The sequence below is a fragment of the Polyodon spathula genome, chromosome 4, assembly GCF_017654505.1.
Source record: "Polyodon spathula isolate WHYD16114869_AA chromosome 4, ASM1765450v1, whole genome shotgun sequence".
NCBI classification, from domain to species: Eukaryota; Metazoa; Chordata; class Actinopteri; order Acipenseriformes; family Polyodontidae; genus Polyodon; species Polyodon spathula.
This window is the reverse complement of record NC_054537.1, coordinates 641383-656393: the sequence shown is the minus strand read 5'-3', so window position 1 is coordinate 656393 and position 15011 is coordinate 641383. Positions and strand designations below refer to the sequence as shown.

The window sequence follows — 15011 nt, the reverse complement described above, 5'->3', positions numbered from 1 at the left end:
TTGCTAATGAAGTTCCCAGTCCATTTGCTGGTAACTTGGGGATTTTTAATGAACAAAATAAATTCTGTCTTCTCTGTTAGTTCTGAAGAGCAGGCTTCCTGCAGATTGACTGGCTTGTCTTCTTTTAATTCTGTGCATTCACACAGATGAAGGTGTGCTGTCTCATTCACACAGATGAAGGCGTGCTGTCTCATTCACACAGATGAAGGCGTGGTTGCTGCTGATCTCATGCGGAGCCCCTTTTATTCACACAAGCTGTTTGTTTTCTTGTCCAGTCTCTATCCAGGACATTGAGGAAGTGCGTCCAGGCCGGCAGTCCGAGGGCCTGCAGAAGAACGCTGGAAACGCCCCGGATGGCTGCTGCTTTTCCATCTTCTTCAAAGGCCACAGGAAGAACCTGGATCTGGTGGCCAGCTCCGAGGAGGAGGCTGTGCAGTGGGTCACAGGCCTGAAGAAAGTGATCCACCTGTCAGACAAACTGAACAGCAAGCAGAAGCAGGAGCAGTATCCTTTCCCATATCATTCTCTCTCAGATGCTTTGCAGCAGGCTATACCATGCAATAGGGTCCAGAGATACAAGATTTTGCACATTGTGATACAAGCAGAGTAGAAAGCGATTTTTATTATTACAATAAATGATTGTCTAGGAGTGATAGATGCAGTGCACAAATGTTTTGGCTAGTGCCAGTGTAAAGGGGATTTCTCTTAAGTGCATTTACTCACAGCTCCTGCTTAGTAAGATATATTTAATCTGTGAATAACAAGCTACAGCAGTGAAAAAACAAATGAATTTAACGCTTTAAAACAATGGCTACAAATTCCTAATGAACTCTGCTCAGTACCACAGGAATAACACCTGCATGTCTTCTGTCTTTGAGTTGTGAAGTTGTTCATTTTGCATTCAGCCCTGTTAATTCATGTGGATTGAATGACCTGTATTCACGATGTGTTTCTTTGTAAGAAAGGATGTTGATCCTGGTTCCAGCTGCCTGTTCTTTTGTTCTTACATCAGAAACTCAGCTGGATTTACAGCTGTCTCCGCAAGGCCGACGCGAACAACGACAACAAGATGACTTTCAAGGAGCTCAAGCACTTCCTGGGCGAAATCAACATCAAAATAGATGACCTTTACGCAGAGAAGCTTTTCAATGTAAGAGAAGCACAGCGTTTCCTTGTCTCATTTCTTTACAGAGAAGCTTTTCAGTGTAAGAGAAGCACAGCGTTTCCTTGTCTCATTTCTTTACAGAGAAGCTTTTCAGTGTAAGAGAAGCACAGCGTTTCCTTGTCTCATTTCTTTACAGAGAAGCTTTTCAGTGTAAGAGAAGCACAGCGTTTCCTTGTCTCATTTCTTTACAGAGAAGCTTTTTAATGTAAGTCGACACAGGCAGGTAATTAACTCTGTATCTGTCCAATCCTGTGCTAGGTTACAGGTACAAATACACAGGCAGGTAATTAACTCTGTATCTGTCCAATCCTGTGCTAGGTCACAGGAACACGTACAGTCCAATGAAGTCCTGCCAACAACCTGCAATAGCTTTCACCAGGCCTGCTTTTAATAAATGAATAACAAGGCTGTCTGAGAAGTAAACACATTTTTATATGTTTACAAGATATGTGTTTCTAGAATTCAAATTGAATCATTGTATTGCAGTAAAAACAAAAAATGTGTGATGAAAGACTGGGCTTTGGAGAACTGGAGTTTATTAGTGTTGGGGGGCTGGGTGTCTGAATGATAAATGAATAGAATCTGAAAGCCATTGGTCCTTCAGGAGTGTGACAGATCCCATTCCAAAACGCTGGAAGGCTCTGAAATCGAGGAGTTCTACAAGCGGCTGACCCACAGGAATGAGATCGAAGTGATCTACTCGAAATATGCTGGCAGCAAGGGGATGATGAGTGTGGAGGATCTGGGGAACTTCCTGAGGTTGGAGCAACGTGAAGACGTGGGGCCGAACGAAGTCGTCGCACTCATTGAGAAATACGAGCTGGATGAAGCAGGTGAGAGAGAGCTGGAGAGTGCACTGAGGCTTATTCCTTGTACACTCATTGAGAAATATGAGCTGGGTGAAGCAGGTGAGAGAGAGCTGGGGAGTGCTCTGACGCTTATTCCTTGTACACTCATTGAGAAATACGAGCTGGATGAAGCAGGTGAGAGAGAGCTGGAGAGTGCACTGAGGCTTATTCCTTGTGCAATCACTCACAGATTCACAGCCAGTCTAGAGTCTACAGCCCCACATTTGTGTGCTTCATTTAAAGCCTGTTCTGATGAGTGAGATCAAGTTCGTAATAATCCTAGACTGCTGTTTTATTTATTTATTTCTTGTTTGTTAATTTATAGCAAAGGAAAAGAAGCTGATGAGCAGAGATGGCTTCCTGATGTACCTGCAGTCGAGTGACGGGCTGGTATTGAACCCCACACACACCTTGGTGTACCAGGACATGAGCCAGCCTCTCAGCCATTACTTCATCTCCTCCTCTCACAACACCTACCTGATGGAGGACCAGCTCAAGGGACCCAGCAGCACTGAGGCCTACGTCAGGTACTGGAGCCAGCACACACACGGCACATTGTTTCCACGATAACGGGGACCACTTCATTCAGCTCGATGATTGCAGTCAATGGAACCCTTTCTTTCGTTGTGTTTTATATCGAAACAAGTTATTTCACAGAGAGCTGTTTTTGTCACACATGTAGACAATGTGGGGAAGCTATAAAAAAGGCCAACAAGATGCTCGGATACATTGTGAAAACCGTTGAATTTAAATCAAGGGAAATAATGTTAAAACTGTACAATGCATTAGTAAGACCTCATCTTGAATATTGTGTGCAGTTCTGGTCACCTCGCTATAAAAAAGATATTGCTGCTCTAGAAAGAGTGCAAAGAAGAGCGACCAGAATTATTCCGGGCTTAAAAGGCATGTCATATGCAGACAGGCTAAAAGAATTTAATCTGTTCAGTCTTGAACAAAGAAGACTATGCAGCGACCTAATTCAAGCATTCAGAATTCTAAAAGGAATTGACAGTGTCGACCCAAGTGACTTTTTCGACCTGAAAAAAGAAACAAGGACCAGGGGTCACAAATGGAGATTAGACAAAGGGGCATTCAGAACAGAAAATAGGAGGCACTTTTTTACACAGAGAATTGTGAGGGTCTGGAATCAACTCTCCAGTAATGTTGTTGAAGCTGCCACCCTGGGATCCTTCAAGAAGCTGCTTGATGAGATTCTAGGATCAATAAGCTACTAACAACCAAACGAGCAAGATGGGCCGAATGGCCTCCTCTCGTTTGTAACCTTTCTTATGTTCTTAAACTCTGTTCGCACGCAAACATTTTCATGACCTGCATTAAGTGATAAACAAAAGTACATTTTGAATTCGGTTTTCAGTTGCGTCTTACTAAACAGTAAACAGATATGCAAAAAGACATGATAGGTATTCCAAAATCTAATGAACCAATACTTTACACAGCTGGATATTTACCAACATAAGTCAATATTAAAATACATCTGGGATATAGGCAAACTATTGTAATGGCAAACTGAACTTCACTGAACAGGTAATTGCATGTCAGTACTTCAGAATAAGGCGTTGTAGTGTTATGTTATCTGTACCTGGTCTGGTTGGCTTTCACCCTTTACTGCCCTGGGTATGTTCCCACACTTATGTAATGCCTATTCTCATATATTGGGTGGTAGCAGTAAAGGGTTAATGTGTGTTCAGTTCATATTGTCATCACTGTCCTGGTCTTGTGCCTTCCAGGGCTCTTCTCAAAGGGTTAATGTGTGTTCAGTTCCTATTGTCATCACTGTCCTGGTCTTGTGCCTTCCAGGGCTCTTACGAAAGGGTGCCGCTGTGTTGAGCTGGACTGCTGGGATGGACCCAACGGTGATCCTGTGATCTATCACGGGTACACCCTCACCTCCAAAATACTCTTCAAAGACGTCATCAAGACTGTGAAGGAGTACGCTTTCAAGGTGAGAAGAGACTAGGAAAGGGTTAAAGTCATCCACATGGTCAGTTTCTTCCTTGTGATACTCGAGTCGCTCTCAAATGTGTTTTAAAAAATAAGTTTGAACTACAAGCGCTCCGTTCCTTTGGGGTTGAGGATAACCTGTCAATGCAGACTCTTTGGACAATTAGGGGGGTGGGTTTTGTGAGTGATTGAGATTCTTGCCCTCAAAGAAATACCTTACGTGTTCACTGGTTGTAGCGAACAATTTCTACTATTCTCATTGTATCACTTGCTACTAGGTAATGTGTTTAACATGTAGTAATGAAATACTTGAGAGCGATTTCATTTCAAGTACTGATGAACTCAACACTAGCCCCTATCTTCCAGGTCGCTGTGTAAGAGACGTCCTGGTGCAGTGACTCCAGTGTCTTTCTCTCTCTCTGTCTTTCTCTCGTGAAGATTACAGTGAGTTTGTTTTGCTCATCGGTGTGTGTTGCTCACTGTCACTGGAATTATTCATGAGATTCAGAGCACTGCTGCTGCATGAAGTGATCTCTTTGTTTGCAAAACAGGAAGCAATTAGCAGCTACTTGTGTTTTAATTTGAGCTCCAGGCTTGAAATGGTTACCGTACGGAATGATATTACTGTCTATCCCTGCTGGGATTGCTTATCCAGATCTCACACTGTTGAGCAGGGGTGACCAAAGCTGGCCCTTCCACTCCTGCTTTTTGTTCCAACCCTGTTCTAACCCTGACCTTAACTGACCCAACTGAACCCGTTTCCGTGATGCTGAGACAGATCTGGCGTTGCATTGTCAGTGATGGGGGCTTTGTCACCTACGTGCTTGTTTCCTGTTTATGAGGAGCTTTTTCCCGGATTTCTCACTTCCTATAGAATTCCGAGTACCCAGTGGTCCTGTCCTTGGAGACTCACTGCAGTGTGGACCAGCAGAAGGTGATGGCCCATCACATGAAGACAATCCTGGGGAGCATGCTGCTGACCGCACCCCTGGATGGCAAAATGCCAACCAACTTCCCTTCCCCCGAGGTGAGACCCTTACAGCCTGTATATACTGTACCACACTTATCTGTTTAACCAGGCCAGAACCCCTGAAATATACATCTCATTTACTAGGGCAGGAGAAGGAGGCAGCAAGAGATAACATTATAAAATCAATGGCAAAAAGAGACCATTCATTCAGATCAAAAACACGATCGTAAAAACAGCAATACCTCAATCCATCATGTCCCTGCCATGCGGCAGCGCTCGTCTCCTTCTCCCCAGCCTCCACCTGCTTTTTGGCTTTGTCTAACGGGGGGTAGCTGCCCCCCTGGCCCATGGCTTGCCTATGGCCAGTCTCTCCACTTATCTGCGAGCTAATTTATGGGCAGGGGTACCTTGAAAGGTGAGGCCAAAGAATGTAGTGTGAAAATGTGTATAATGTAGCAGTGCTGTCTAGACTAAGCTTTAATAAATAATCTATTGCATGAGTTTGCTGACTGAACCAGTGTTCTGAAGTGCGGTCAGTGCTCGGATAATACATGTTTTTCAAACATGTCTGTAAGAGTACTTTTTCCAGATTTATGACCTATAATAGAGTTAACAGATAACATCATCATTAACATCTTCCTGTTTGTAAACAAAGCGAAGGACCTGAAATAACCCCTCTTTACAGCAGAAATCCCACAATCCCCCTCACATTACTGAGGACCTGGGTATTAGAGTGAAGGCCTGGATTGTCAAAGCTGCTCAAACACAAACTCAAACAGAACCCGACAAACACAACTCTGATATTGAATGTGGGGACCTGTAACACTGTCAAGATACAGAACCTGACTGACAAACACAACTCTGATATTGAATGGGGGGCCTGTAACACTGTCAAGATACAGAACCTGACTGACAAACACAACTCTGATATTGAATGTGGGGGCCTGTAACACTGTCAAGATACAGAACCTGACTGACAAACACAACTCTGATATTGAATGTGGGGGCCTGTAACACTGTCGAGATACAGAACCTGACTGACAAACACAACTCTGATATTGAATGTGGGGGCCTGTAACACTGTCGAGATACAGAACCTTACTGACAAACACAACTCTGATATTGAATGGGGGGCCTGTAACACTGTCAAGATACAGAACCTGACTGACAAACACAACTCTGATATTGAATGTAGGGGCCTGTAACACTGTCGAGATACAGAACCTTACTGACAAACACAACTCTGATATTGAATGTAGGGGCCTGTAACACTGTCGAGATACAGAACCTTACTGACAAACACAACTCTGATATTGAATGGGGGGCCTGTAACACTGTCAAGATACAGAACCTGACTGACAAACACAACTCTGATATTGAATGGGGGGGCCTGTAACACTGTCGAGATACAGAACCTGACTGACAAACACAACTCTGATATTGAATGGGGGGCCTGTAACACTGTCAAGATACAGAACCTGACTGACAAACACAACTCTGATATTGAATGGGGGGCCTGTAACACTGTCAAGGTGTTTCCTGTTTATTTCAGGACAGTAATTGGTGTCTTTCTTTTCTTTGTATAATTGTGCTAATGACAATATCGATTCAATAGCTATGGGAATTTAAAGCAATATACAGTAAAGATACCTTATTTTTTATGTTTTCAACTTCTAAAAAAAACGGTCTGGCTGAGGTTGTTTAGAATTTCATCAAAGCGTTTCAATGTTCTCAACAAACAAACCAAATGCTCAAGCTCAGGGGAGTTTACTAAATGGAAGGACATTCCTTCACTCAAAGAAGTTGAAGTAAATAGCTTGTCTCTCCAGCTGTACCGTGTGAACCTGCCTTTAAAGCACTGAAACATGATAAACATGTGTTTCCTGATGTTGACGCAGACAGTTCATTGATAAGGGCTTGTTTTCCTCCTGCCAGTTTGTTGAGGCTTGTGCTGGCAGTGTGTTAGTCCTAAGCTGTCCCGCCCAGTCCATTTCACAGGGGACTTCATGCCTTTCACACTGCTTTCTACCTCCCAAGCCATCCCGCCCTGTCCATTTCACAGGGGACTTCATGCCTTTCACACTGCTTTCTACCTCCCAAGCCATCCCGCCCTGTCCATTTCACAGGGGACTTCATGCCTTTCACACTGCTCTCTACCTCCCAAGCCATCCCGCCCTGTCCATTTCACAGGGGACTTCATGCCTTTCACACTGCTTTCTACCTCCCAAGCCGTCCCGCCCTGTCCATTTCACAGGGGACTTCATAGCTTCAACCCTTTCAGCCCTGAATCGAGCTAGAGAATAGATTTCTTTATTGAGTACACATGAGCACATGACACTTTCATTTTTTTTTTCTTATATTTCTACACTAGCTCAGACTAGGATCTAGGAGTCCCGTGAGGTTCCGACAGCATGTGTTGTTATCTAGTGCTGATATTCACTAAATTGATTGAATTTGGGGTGCTGCTGAACTTACTGGGTTTCCTGGCCTTTTAAAATCATTTGCATGCTTTTGAAGTGGGACAATCTTCTGTTGAGGGATAACCCAGCTGATTGGGAAGCAGGGTCTGAGTGGGGTAAATGGGGCGTTTTTGTTTCCAAGTCACTGAGCAGCCCGTGATGCTGCGGTTGTGCATGTGTTCAGCAGTGCTGGTGCACACAATACACACATGAACATGTGAATGAAGGGCGTGTCGTCTGAATTCCCTGCAGCAGCTAAAGGGGAAGATCCTGGTGAAGGGGAAGAAGCTGCAGTCGCTGGAGCACAGCATGACGAGCCCCGAGAGCCTGCAGGGGGAGGAGGAGGATGTGTCGGAGGAGGACGAGGCTGCAGACCTGCAAGAGGAGAAGGGCAAGCCCAAGGTACAGTGCGCTCCCGCTCCCCTGGGGAGGGGACTCTGCACCTGGATCTGTTTCTCACGCTGTCTGTCCTCTCCCTGCAGAAATCCAAACTTAAACTGGCCAGGGAGCTCTCGGACTTGGTCGTTTTCTGCAAAAGCGTTCATTTCCCTGGCTTTGAGACTGCCAGGGAGACACAGGCTTTCTACGAGATGTCTTCCTTCGCAGAGAGCAAGGCATTCAAGTTAGCTCAGGAGTCAGGTGAGAAACTCTTTATTTATACACTGGAATAGCACTTATTCAGAGAGAGCAAGGCATTATAGAGACTGCTTATTTATACGCTGATATAACACTTATTCAAAGAGAGCAAGGCATTATTTAGATGCCGGAATACATACATTCATGTTTAAAAAGCAATCTATTTCTTCATCATTTCAGACATTTACCACCTTATTTGGTAAATGTTGACATTTACTGTTAAAACTTAACATTGACCAGATTCTGAATTTTGCCGTAACATATACAGCAAGAGGCTGTGTGGTCTAGTGGTTAAAGAAACGGGCTTGTAACCAGGAGGTCCCGGGGTTCAAATCCTGGCTCACTCACTGACTCTCTGTGTGAGAGACCCTGAGCAAATCACTGAACCTCCTTGTGCTCTGTCTTTTGGGTGAGACGTTGTTGTAAGTGACTCTGCAGCTGATGCATAGTTCACACTAGTCTTTCTAAGTCAGCTTGGATAAAGAAGTCTGCTAAATAAACAAATAACACAAAATTCGTACAGCATGAAGTTTGATGTCTTTGCACAGTTTAAAAAAAATAGTTAACTGAACTGGTTTTTCTTTTGATCTTTTCAGCGAATAGCTTTGTCATTCACAACACCAGGCAGCTGAGCAGGACCTATCCTAGAGGCACGCGGACAGACTCCTCCAATTACAATCCTGTAGACTTGTGGAACGCAGGCTGTCAGATAGGTACAGTGAACATGCGAGACCCCAGACTGCACAGGACTGTGTTGTAAACCCCCTCTTGTGATTCCCTTGCTGTGGTCACATTTTAAACCAAGGGAACAGAGGCATCAATTGGCAGGCACTACAGTAACAGCTCATTAGCCTTTCTGCAGGGAGCATTTATAGTTATCATAAATACAGCCCAGGGTTTGTGTCTTGATTTGGGCTGTTCTGATGGTGTTACTCTCTCTCTCTCGCTCTCTCGCTCTCGCACGTTTGCAGTTGCCTTGAACTTCCAGACCTCTGACCAAAGCATGGATCTGAACCAGGGCAAGTTCCAGCAGAATGGATTTAGTGGCTACCTTCTCAAACCGAAGTTCATGCGAGATGGGCAGACGCAATTCAACCCCATGTCCATCACGCAAGGGGTGTGGCTGACTCCCAAGAAACTCCATTTGATGGTAAGAGCTGTGCAGCGAGGGAAGCGAAGTGTCCCGCACAGGATTCCATTGGGGGCACATGGGGAATGGCTGTGTCAGTGTTGTGAATTGAGGTAAAGGTGGAATTAACTACTTTGTTAGGCTATAAGGATGAGACCAGACCATGTGTCAATTCTTAACAATTTTATCATTTATTAATTTCAAATCCCCACATTTACATTCTGCATTGAAGGCTATTGTTTAGATACAGAACATGCCACTAGTTTTAACAGAGATAGGCAACTGATCTGGTTAACTGAACCCCTGGAGAGACAGGCTCAGACACTACACCGATGGTCCTGATGATCTGGAGGTATTGGGAGCTTCTCTGTCTGTCTGGTATTTATACTCTAGTAGATCGGAGCATATGTGACTACAGTTTGTTTCCGATATCTTACTAATTTATAATAGAAATTAGTTATTCAACCAACCACTAACTTTTATAAGCTTACTGTGGTTAGTTGTTTACCATATTTCTCCTTTCCATACATTTTAGCCTATGCTTTATTACTCTACATCTAATGCCAAGTGAGCCGCTGCCTTAACAGCTCTGATTATCCCACTGTCCCCTCCAGCAAACTGGTTTATCATTAGCAACACATTTGATTGCATACGATTTCCAATACATTTGAACTGTACAGCTGTGGTCAGATCAAAAGAGGACAAAGCCAAAACAGGGGTTGTGGCAACCTATGGTTTATTCGTTTGGCTTGACTGACTAAAAGAAGATTTTATTGCAGGGAGGAAAAAAGGGCCTGATCTTTGGCTGTCTTCCTCAACAGTCCTTGTCATAAATAACGCTGTGTGTTTTTGAATTGTTATCTTACAGATCATATCAGGCCAGCAGCTCCCCAAGGTGAACAAGAATAAGAACAATTCCATTGTGGACCCACTGGTCCGATTCGAGATCTTCGGGGTCCCGCAAGACGTGTGTTCAGAAGAGACTGAACACATTGAAGATAACGGTAAGGATTCCTCTCAGTCATTAACTGACGCACTGTTTATACTACAGGCAGTTGTACGAGCGTGTCGTAACAGAGTAGCCTGGTTTGTGCTTCTGTTACACAGTTAAGAGAGCGCTGATGCTTTTCCTCATGTTGTGCGTAGTATTCCAGAGAATCTGAGGAACGCACCAGTGGTCACGTAACAATCTGGAGTAGGAGCAGGAAAATGACAGAGCATTCTGTTCCAACATGCTTGCCTTACAGTTTGCATTAGTTAATAGCGTTTCCTTGTGTTCTTAAATAATTGCTTTGATCTGGGCTAGTCGAGAGGCGGTCTGGGGTCCCAATCTGGAAAGGCAGGGCATTTCGAATGAACCACCAATCCGATCTCTGTTGTACCTGCTTTGCCAGTGTGGTTTGTGGGGGATAAACAGACGCTCTTTTTAAACATGTGCATGTTCCTGTGTGTCTGCGTTGCTTCATCCAGTTCTCCTGACTCGCGAGAGCACACAATATTGTTCTCATTCACTTTGCAAGCAGTCTCGGAACTCCAGCCCTAACAGAGTACTCAAATTCTATATTGTAATATCCCCTGGTCCAGCTGTGCTGTGGGCAAAGCTTAGTAGCAAGTGTGGTGATATCATGGTGATGAAAATGGTCAACGTTTTGCAGTTCAAGTCCACCTTACAACATCTGTAGACTTTTGTGTGTGCAGATAACGTTAATAACAGTTTTCTGTTCTAGCTGATGCAAATCTTTGCAGCTGTCATTGTATTGCTGTTACCAAGATTAAAACCTGAAACGATTCACTAGGAATTTGAACCATGATGTAAATTCTACTGATTTAAAGAACCACATGCAAATGATATCGGCCTCATGCAGAACCTTATCTAAACCACATGAATGCAAACTTAACTTGTATTGGAAGTAAGGCTGATTTGTAACTTGCAGACCTGCTTTGTCTTATTGACATGTGAAGGTAAAATAAGAAGCCGCACACAGGAGCCAGTGCAATGCCCCGTGCCTCTGTGTTTGACAGGCTGTTCTCAGTGCTTTGCTCCTGGTTACCGTCTTGGATCTGCTTGCTTTGTTGCATGTCATTCTGAAGTGCTTTTCTCAGATTGCTGCAGGTCGTGTTTGCACAAAGCAGTCTGGAATGATTTGTGATCAGCAGTTCGTATCTTACACAAATAAAGGTACATTCTGTTTCAACACGCAGTACAGCAATCTGGAATTACCTGTTGGTTAAGATTGCATGCAAAGTGTTTGAATAGTGTCAAGCAGCATCATCAATACTGTACGTGTGTGTGTGTGTGTGTGTGTGTGTGTGTGTGTGTGGTTTTAACATTCTCAATACAGTCCATTTGCACAGATTCGTATTCTTTAGTTTCTTCAGTTTATTTCAGGTGTTCTGTGAGTCAGGCATTCCAATGTCACGTGTTCTACTGATTCAGGTGTTCTGTCAGTTGGGGGCCAGGCCTCGCTCATTGTCTGCATCATGGATTTGTTCCTCTCTCTTTCATGAAAAACAGAAACGAGCGATATTAACAGTGATGCCTGTGGTGATGCTGACTGTCAGAATCCCTGCACAGTATATCACTGAAGGGGCAGAGGGATTTTAGATCTAGCAATACTCATTAGGGGCTGCACCATTCTTAATTATTTTTTTGCAGTGTGTATTCCACTTTGCTACGGATAACTATGGAAAGCGTTTCGAAAGGTCACGGACAGGGAAACCCGGGTGTACAGCAGGTTTCATTCCATTGCTATCGTCTTCTCCTTCACTCTAGGGTTTAACCCGAGCTGGAACAAGAGCTTCCAGTTTGATATCTCGGTCCCGGAGCTGGCCCTCGTCCGCTTTGTGGTGGAAGACCACGACACCGCTTCCCGAAATGACTTTGTGGCACAGTACACACTGCCCTTCATGAGTTTAAAAAACGGTGAGTTCATTACAGGAGGGAGCGCGGTACACACTGCCTTTCACGAGATTACAGAACGCTGAGTTCATTACAGGAGGGAGCGCAGTACACACTGCCTTTCATGAGATTACAGAACGCTGAGTTCATTACAGGAGGGAGCGCAGTACACACTGCCTTTCATGAGATTACAGAACGCTGAGTTCATTACAGGAGGGAGCGCGGTACACACTGCCTTTCATGAGATTACAGAACGCTGAGTTCATTACAGGAGGGAGCGCGGTACACACTGCCTTTCATGAGATTACAGAACGCTGAGTTCATTACAGGAGGGAGCGCGGTACACACTGCCTTTCATGAGATTACAGAACGCTGAGTTCATTACAGGAGGGAGCGCGGTACACACTGCCTTTCATGAGATTACAGAACGCTGAGTTCGTTACAGGAGCGAGCGCAGTACACACTGCCCTTCATGAGTTTAAAAAACGGTGAGTTCATTACAGGAGGGAGCGCGGTACACACTGCCTTTCACGAGATTACAGAACGCTGAGTTCATTACAGGAGGGAGCGCGGTACACACTGCCTTTCACGAGATTACAGAAGCTGAGTTCATTACAGGAGGGAGCGCGGTACACACTGCCTTTCATGAGATTACAGAACGCTGAGTTCATTACAGGAGGGAGCGCGGTACACACTGCCTTTCACGAGATTACAGAACGCTGAGTTCATTACAGGAGGGAGCGCGGTACACACTGCCTTTCACGAGATTACAGAACGCTGAGTTCATTACAGGAGGGAGCGCGGTACACACTGCCCTTCATGAGATTACAGAACGCTGAGTTCATTACAGGAGGGAGCGCGGTACACACTGCCCTTCACGAGATTACAGAACGCTGAGTTCATTACAGGAGGGAGCGCGGTACACACTGCCTTTCACGAGATTACAGAACGCTGAGTTCATTACAGGAGGGAGCGCGGTACACACTGCCTTTCACGAGATTACAGAACGCTGAGTTCATTACAGGAGGGAGCGCGGTACACACTGCCTTTCACGAGATTACAGAACGCTGAGTTCATTACAGGAGGGAGCGCGGTACACACTGCCTTTCACGAGATTACAGAACGCTGAGTTCATTACAGGAGGGAGCGCGGTACACACTGCCTTTCATGAGATTACAGAACGCTGAGTTCATTACAGGAGGGAGCGCAGTACACACTGCCTTTCATGAGATTACAGAACGCTGAGTTCGTTACAGGAGCGAGCGCAGTACACACTGCCCTTCATGAGTTTAAAAAACGGTGAGTTCATTACAGGAGCGAGCGCGGTACACACTGCCTTTCACGAGATTACAGAACGCTGAGTTCATTACAGGAGGTTGCGCGGTACACACTGCCTTTCATGAGATTACAGAACGCTGAGTTCATTACAGGAGGGAGCGCAGTACACACTGCCTTTCATGAGATTACAGAACGCTGAGTTCATTACAGGAGCGAGCGCAGTACACACTGCCTTTCATGAGATTACAGAACGCTGAGTTCATTACAGGAGGGAGCGCGGTACACACTGCCTTTCACGAGATTACAGAACGCTGAGTTCATTACAGGAGCGAGCGCGGTACACACTGCCTTTCACGAGATTACAGAACGCTGAGTTCATTACAGGAGGTTGCGCGGTACACTCTGCCTTTCATGAGATTACAGAACGCTGAGTTCATTACAGGAGCGAGCGCGGTACACACTGCCTTTCACGAGATTACAGAACGCTGAGTTCATTACAGGAGGGAGCGCTGTACACACTGCCCTTCATGAGATTACAGAACGCTGAGTTCATTACAGGAGGGAGCGTGGTACACACTGCCTTTCACGAGATTACAGAACGCTGAGTTCATTACAGGAGGGAGCGCGGTACACACTGCCTTTCACGAGATTACAGAACGCTGAGTTCATTACAGGAGGGAGCGCAGTACACACTGCCTTTCATGAGATTACAGAACGCTGAGTTCATTACAGGAGGGAGCGCGGTACACACTGCCTTTCATGAGATTACAGAACGCTGAGTTCATTACAGGAGGGAGCGCGGTACACACTGCCTTTCACGAGATTACAGAACGCTGAGTTCATTACAGGAGGGAGCGCGGTACACACTGCCTTTCATGAGATTACAGAACGCTGAGTTCATTACAGGAGGGAGCGCGGTACACACTGCCTTTCATGAGATTACAGAATGCTGAGTTCATTACAGGAGCGAGCGCAGTACACACTGCCTTTCATGAGATTACAGAACGCTGAGTTCATTACAGGAGGGAGCGCGGTACACACTGCCTTTCATGAGATTACAGAACGCTGAGTTCATTACAGGAGGGAGCGCGGTACACACTGCCTTTCATGAGATTACAGAACGCTGAGTTCATTACAGGAGGGGGTTTTGGGTAACATGCATGTTGAGGATTTTAAGCGCTGTGTCTTGGGGTATGCTTTTACAGCAGGTGTGGCCCTTCTACTTCCACTCCTGGTCTTTGTTCCAACCCTGTTCTGGATTGTTTAATTGAACCAATTGAAACCCTGCAGAAGTTCATGATCTCGTCGTACCTGTTAAACCTGGAGTGGATTGGCCCTCCAGGTTCCCTGCTTTACAGAGTCCTCAAAACTTCTCAATAAGCTGGATCTCGATGTGGCTCTCTCTCTCTCTCTCTCTGCAGGATACCGCCATGTTCCTCTGCTGACGAAGGAAGGGAACCCCATCGCTTCCTCCTCCATCTTCGTACACATCATGATCGTCGACCAGTAGAAACAGCTTCACACGGAAAGCCTTAAAAACCAAAGACTTTTACAATCACGCCATTACATTTTTAATTCATGTTGGGTTTTTTTTTAAATGTTGTTATCATATTTAAATTTGTATTGCTCTTTTTATGTTAACCCTAGTTTTATCTTCTGTGATTG

The 15011-nt window shown here is 45.0% G+C and overlaps 2 protein-coding genes across 5 annotated transcripts in view; one reads left to right on the top strand and one right to left on the bottom strand.

Moving 5' to 3' along the window:
- Window positions 1-15005, top strand: part of LOC121314028 (1-phosphatidylinositol 4,5-bisphosphate phosphodiesterase delta-1-like) — a 43535-nt gene extending 28530 nt beyond the window's left edge. For 3 of the 4 annotated variants that reach the window (XM_041246800.1, XM_041246802.1, XM_041246799.1), the window contains 13 exons: window positions 276-504; window positions 1021-1150; window positions 1770-1998; window positions 2339-2540; window positions 3832-3976; window positions 4850-5002; window positions 7657-7806; window positions 7887-8043; window positions 8637-8753; window positions 9012-9190; window positions 10038-10173; window positions 11943-12092; window positions 14768-15005. In XM_041246800.1, coding sequence (XP_041102734.1) covers window positions 276-504; window positions 1021-1150; window positions 1770-1998; window positions 2339-2540; window positions 3832-3976; window positions 4850-5002; window positions 7657-7806; window positions 7887-8043; window positions 8637-8753; window positions 9012-9190; window positions 10038-10173; window positions 11943-12092; window positions 14768-14856 — 2066 coding nt within the window. In that variant the 3' untranslated portion in view covers window positions 14857-15005. The remainder of the gene's footprint in view (window positions 1-275; window positions 505-1020; window positions 1151-1769; window positions 1999-2338; window positions 2541-3831; window positions 3977-4849; window positions 5003-7656; window positions 7807-7886; window positions 8044-8636; window positions 8754-9011; window positions 9191-10037; window positions 10174-11942; window positions 12093-14767) is intronic. The other variant, XM_041246801.1, reaches the window with a different exon arrangement.
- Window positions 11600-15011, bottom strand: part of LOC121314029 (villin-1-like) — a 53142-nt gene continuing 49730 nt past the window's right edge. The window contains exon 19 of the mRNA XM_041246804.1: window positions 11600-11668. Coding sequence (XP_041102738.1) covers window positions 11615-11668 — 54 coding nt within the window. The 3' untranslated portion in view covers window positions 11600-11614. The remainder of the gene's footprint in view (window positions 11669-15011) is intronic.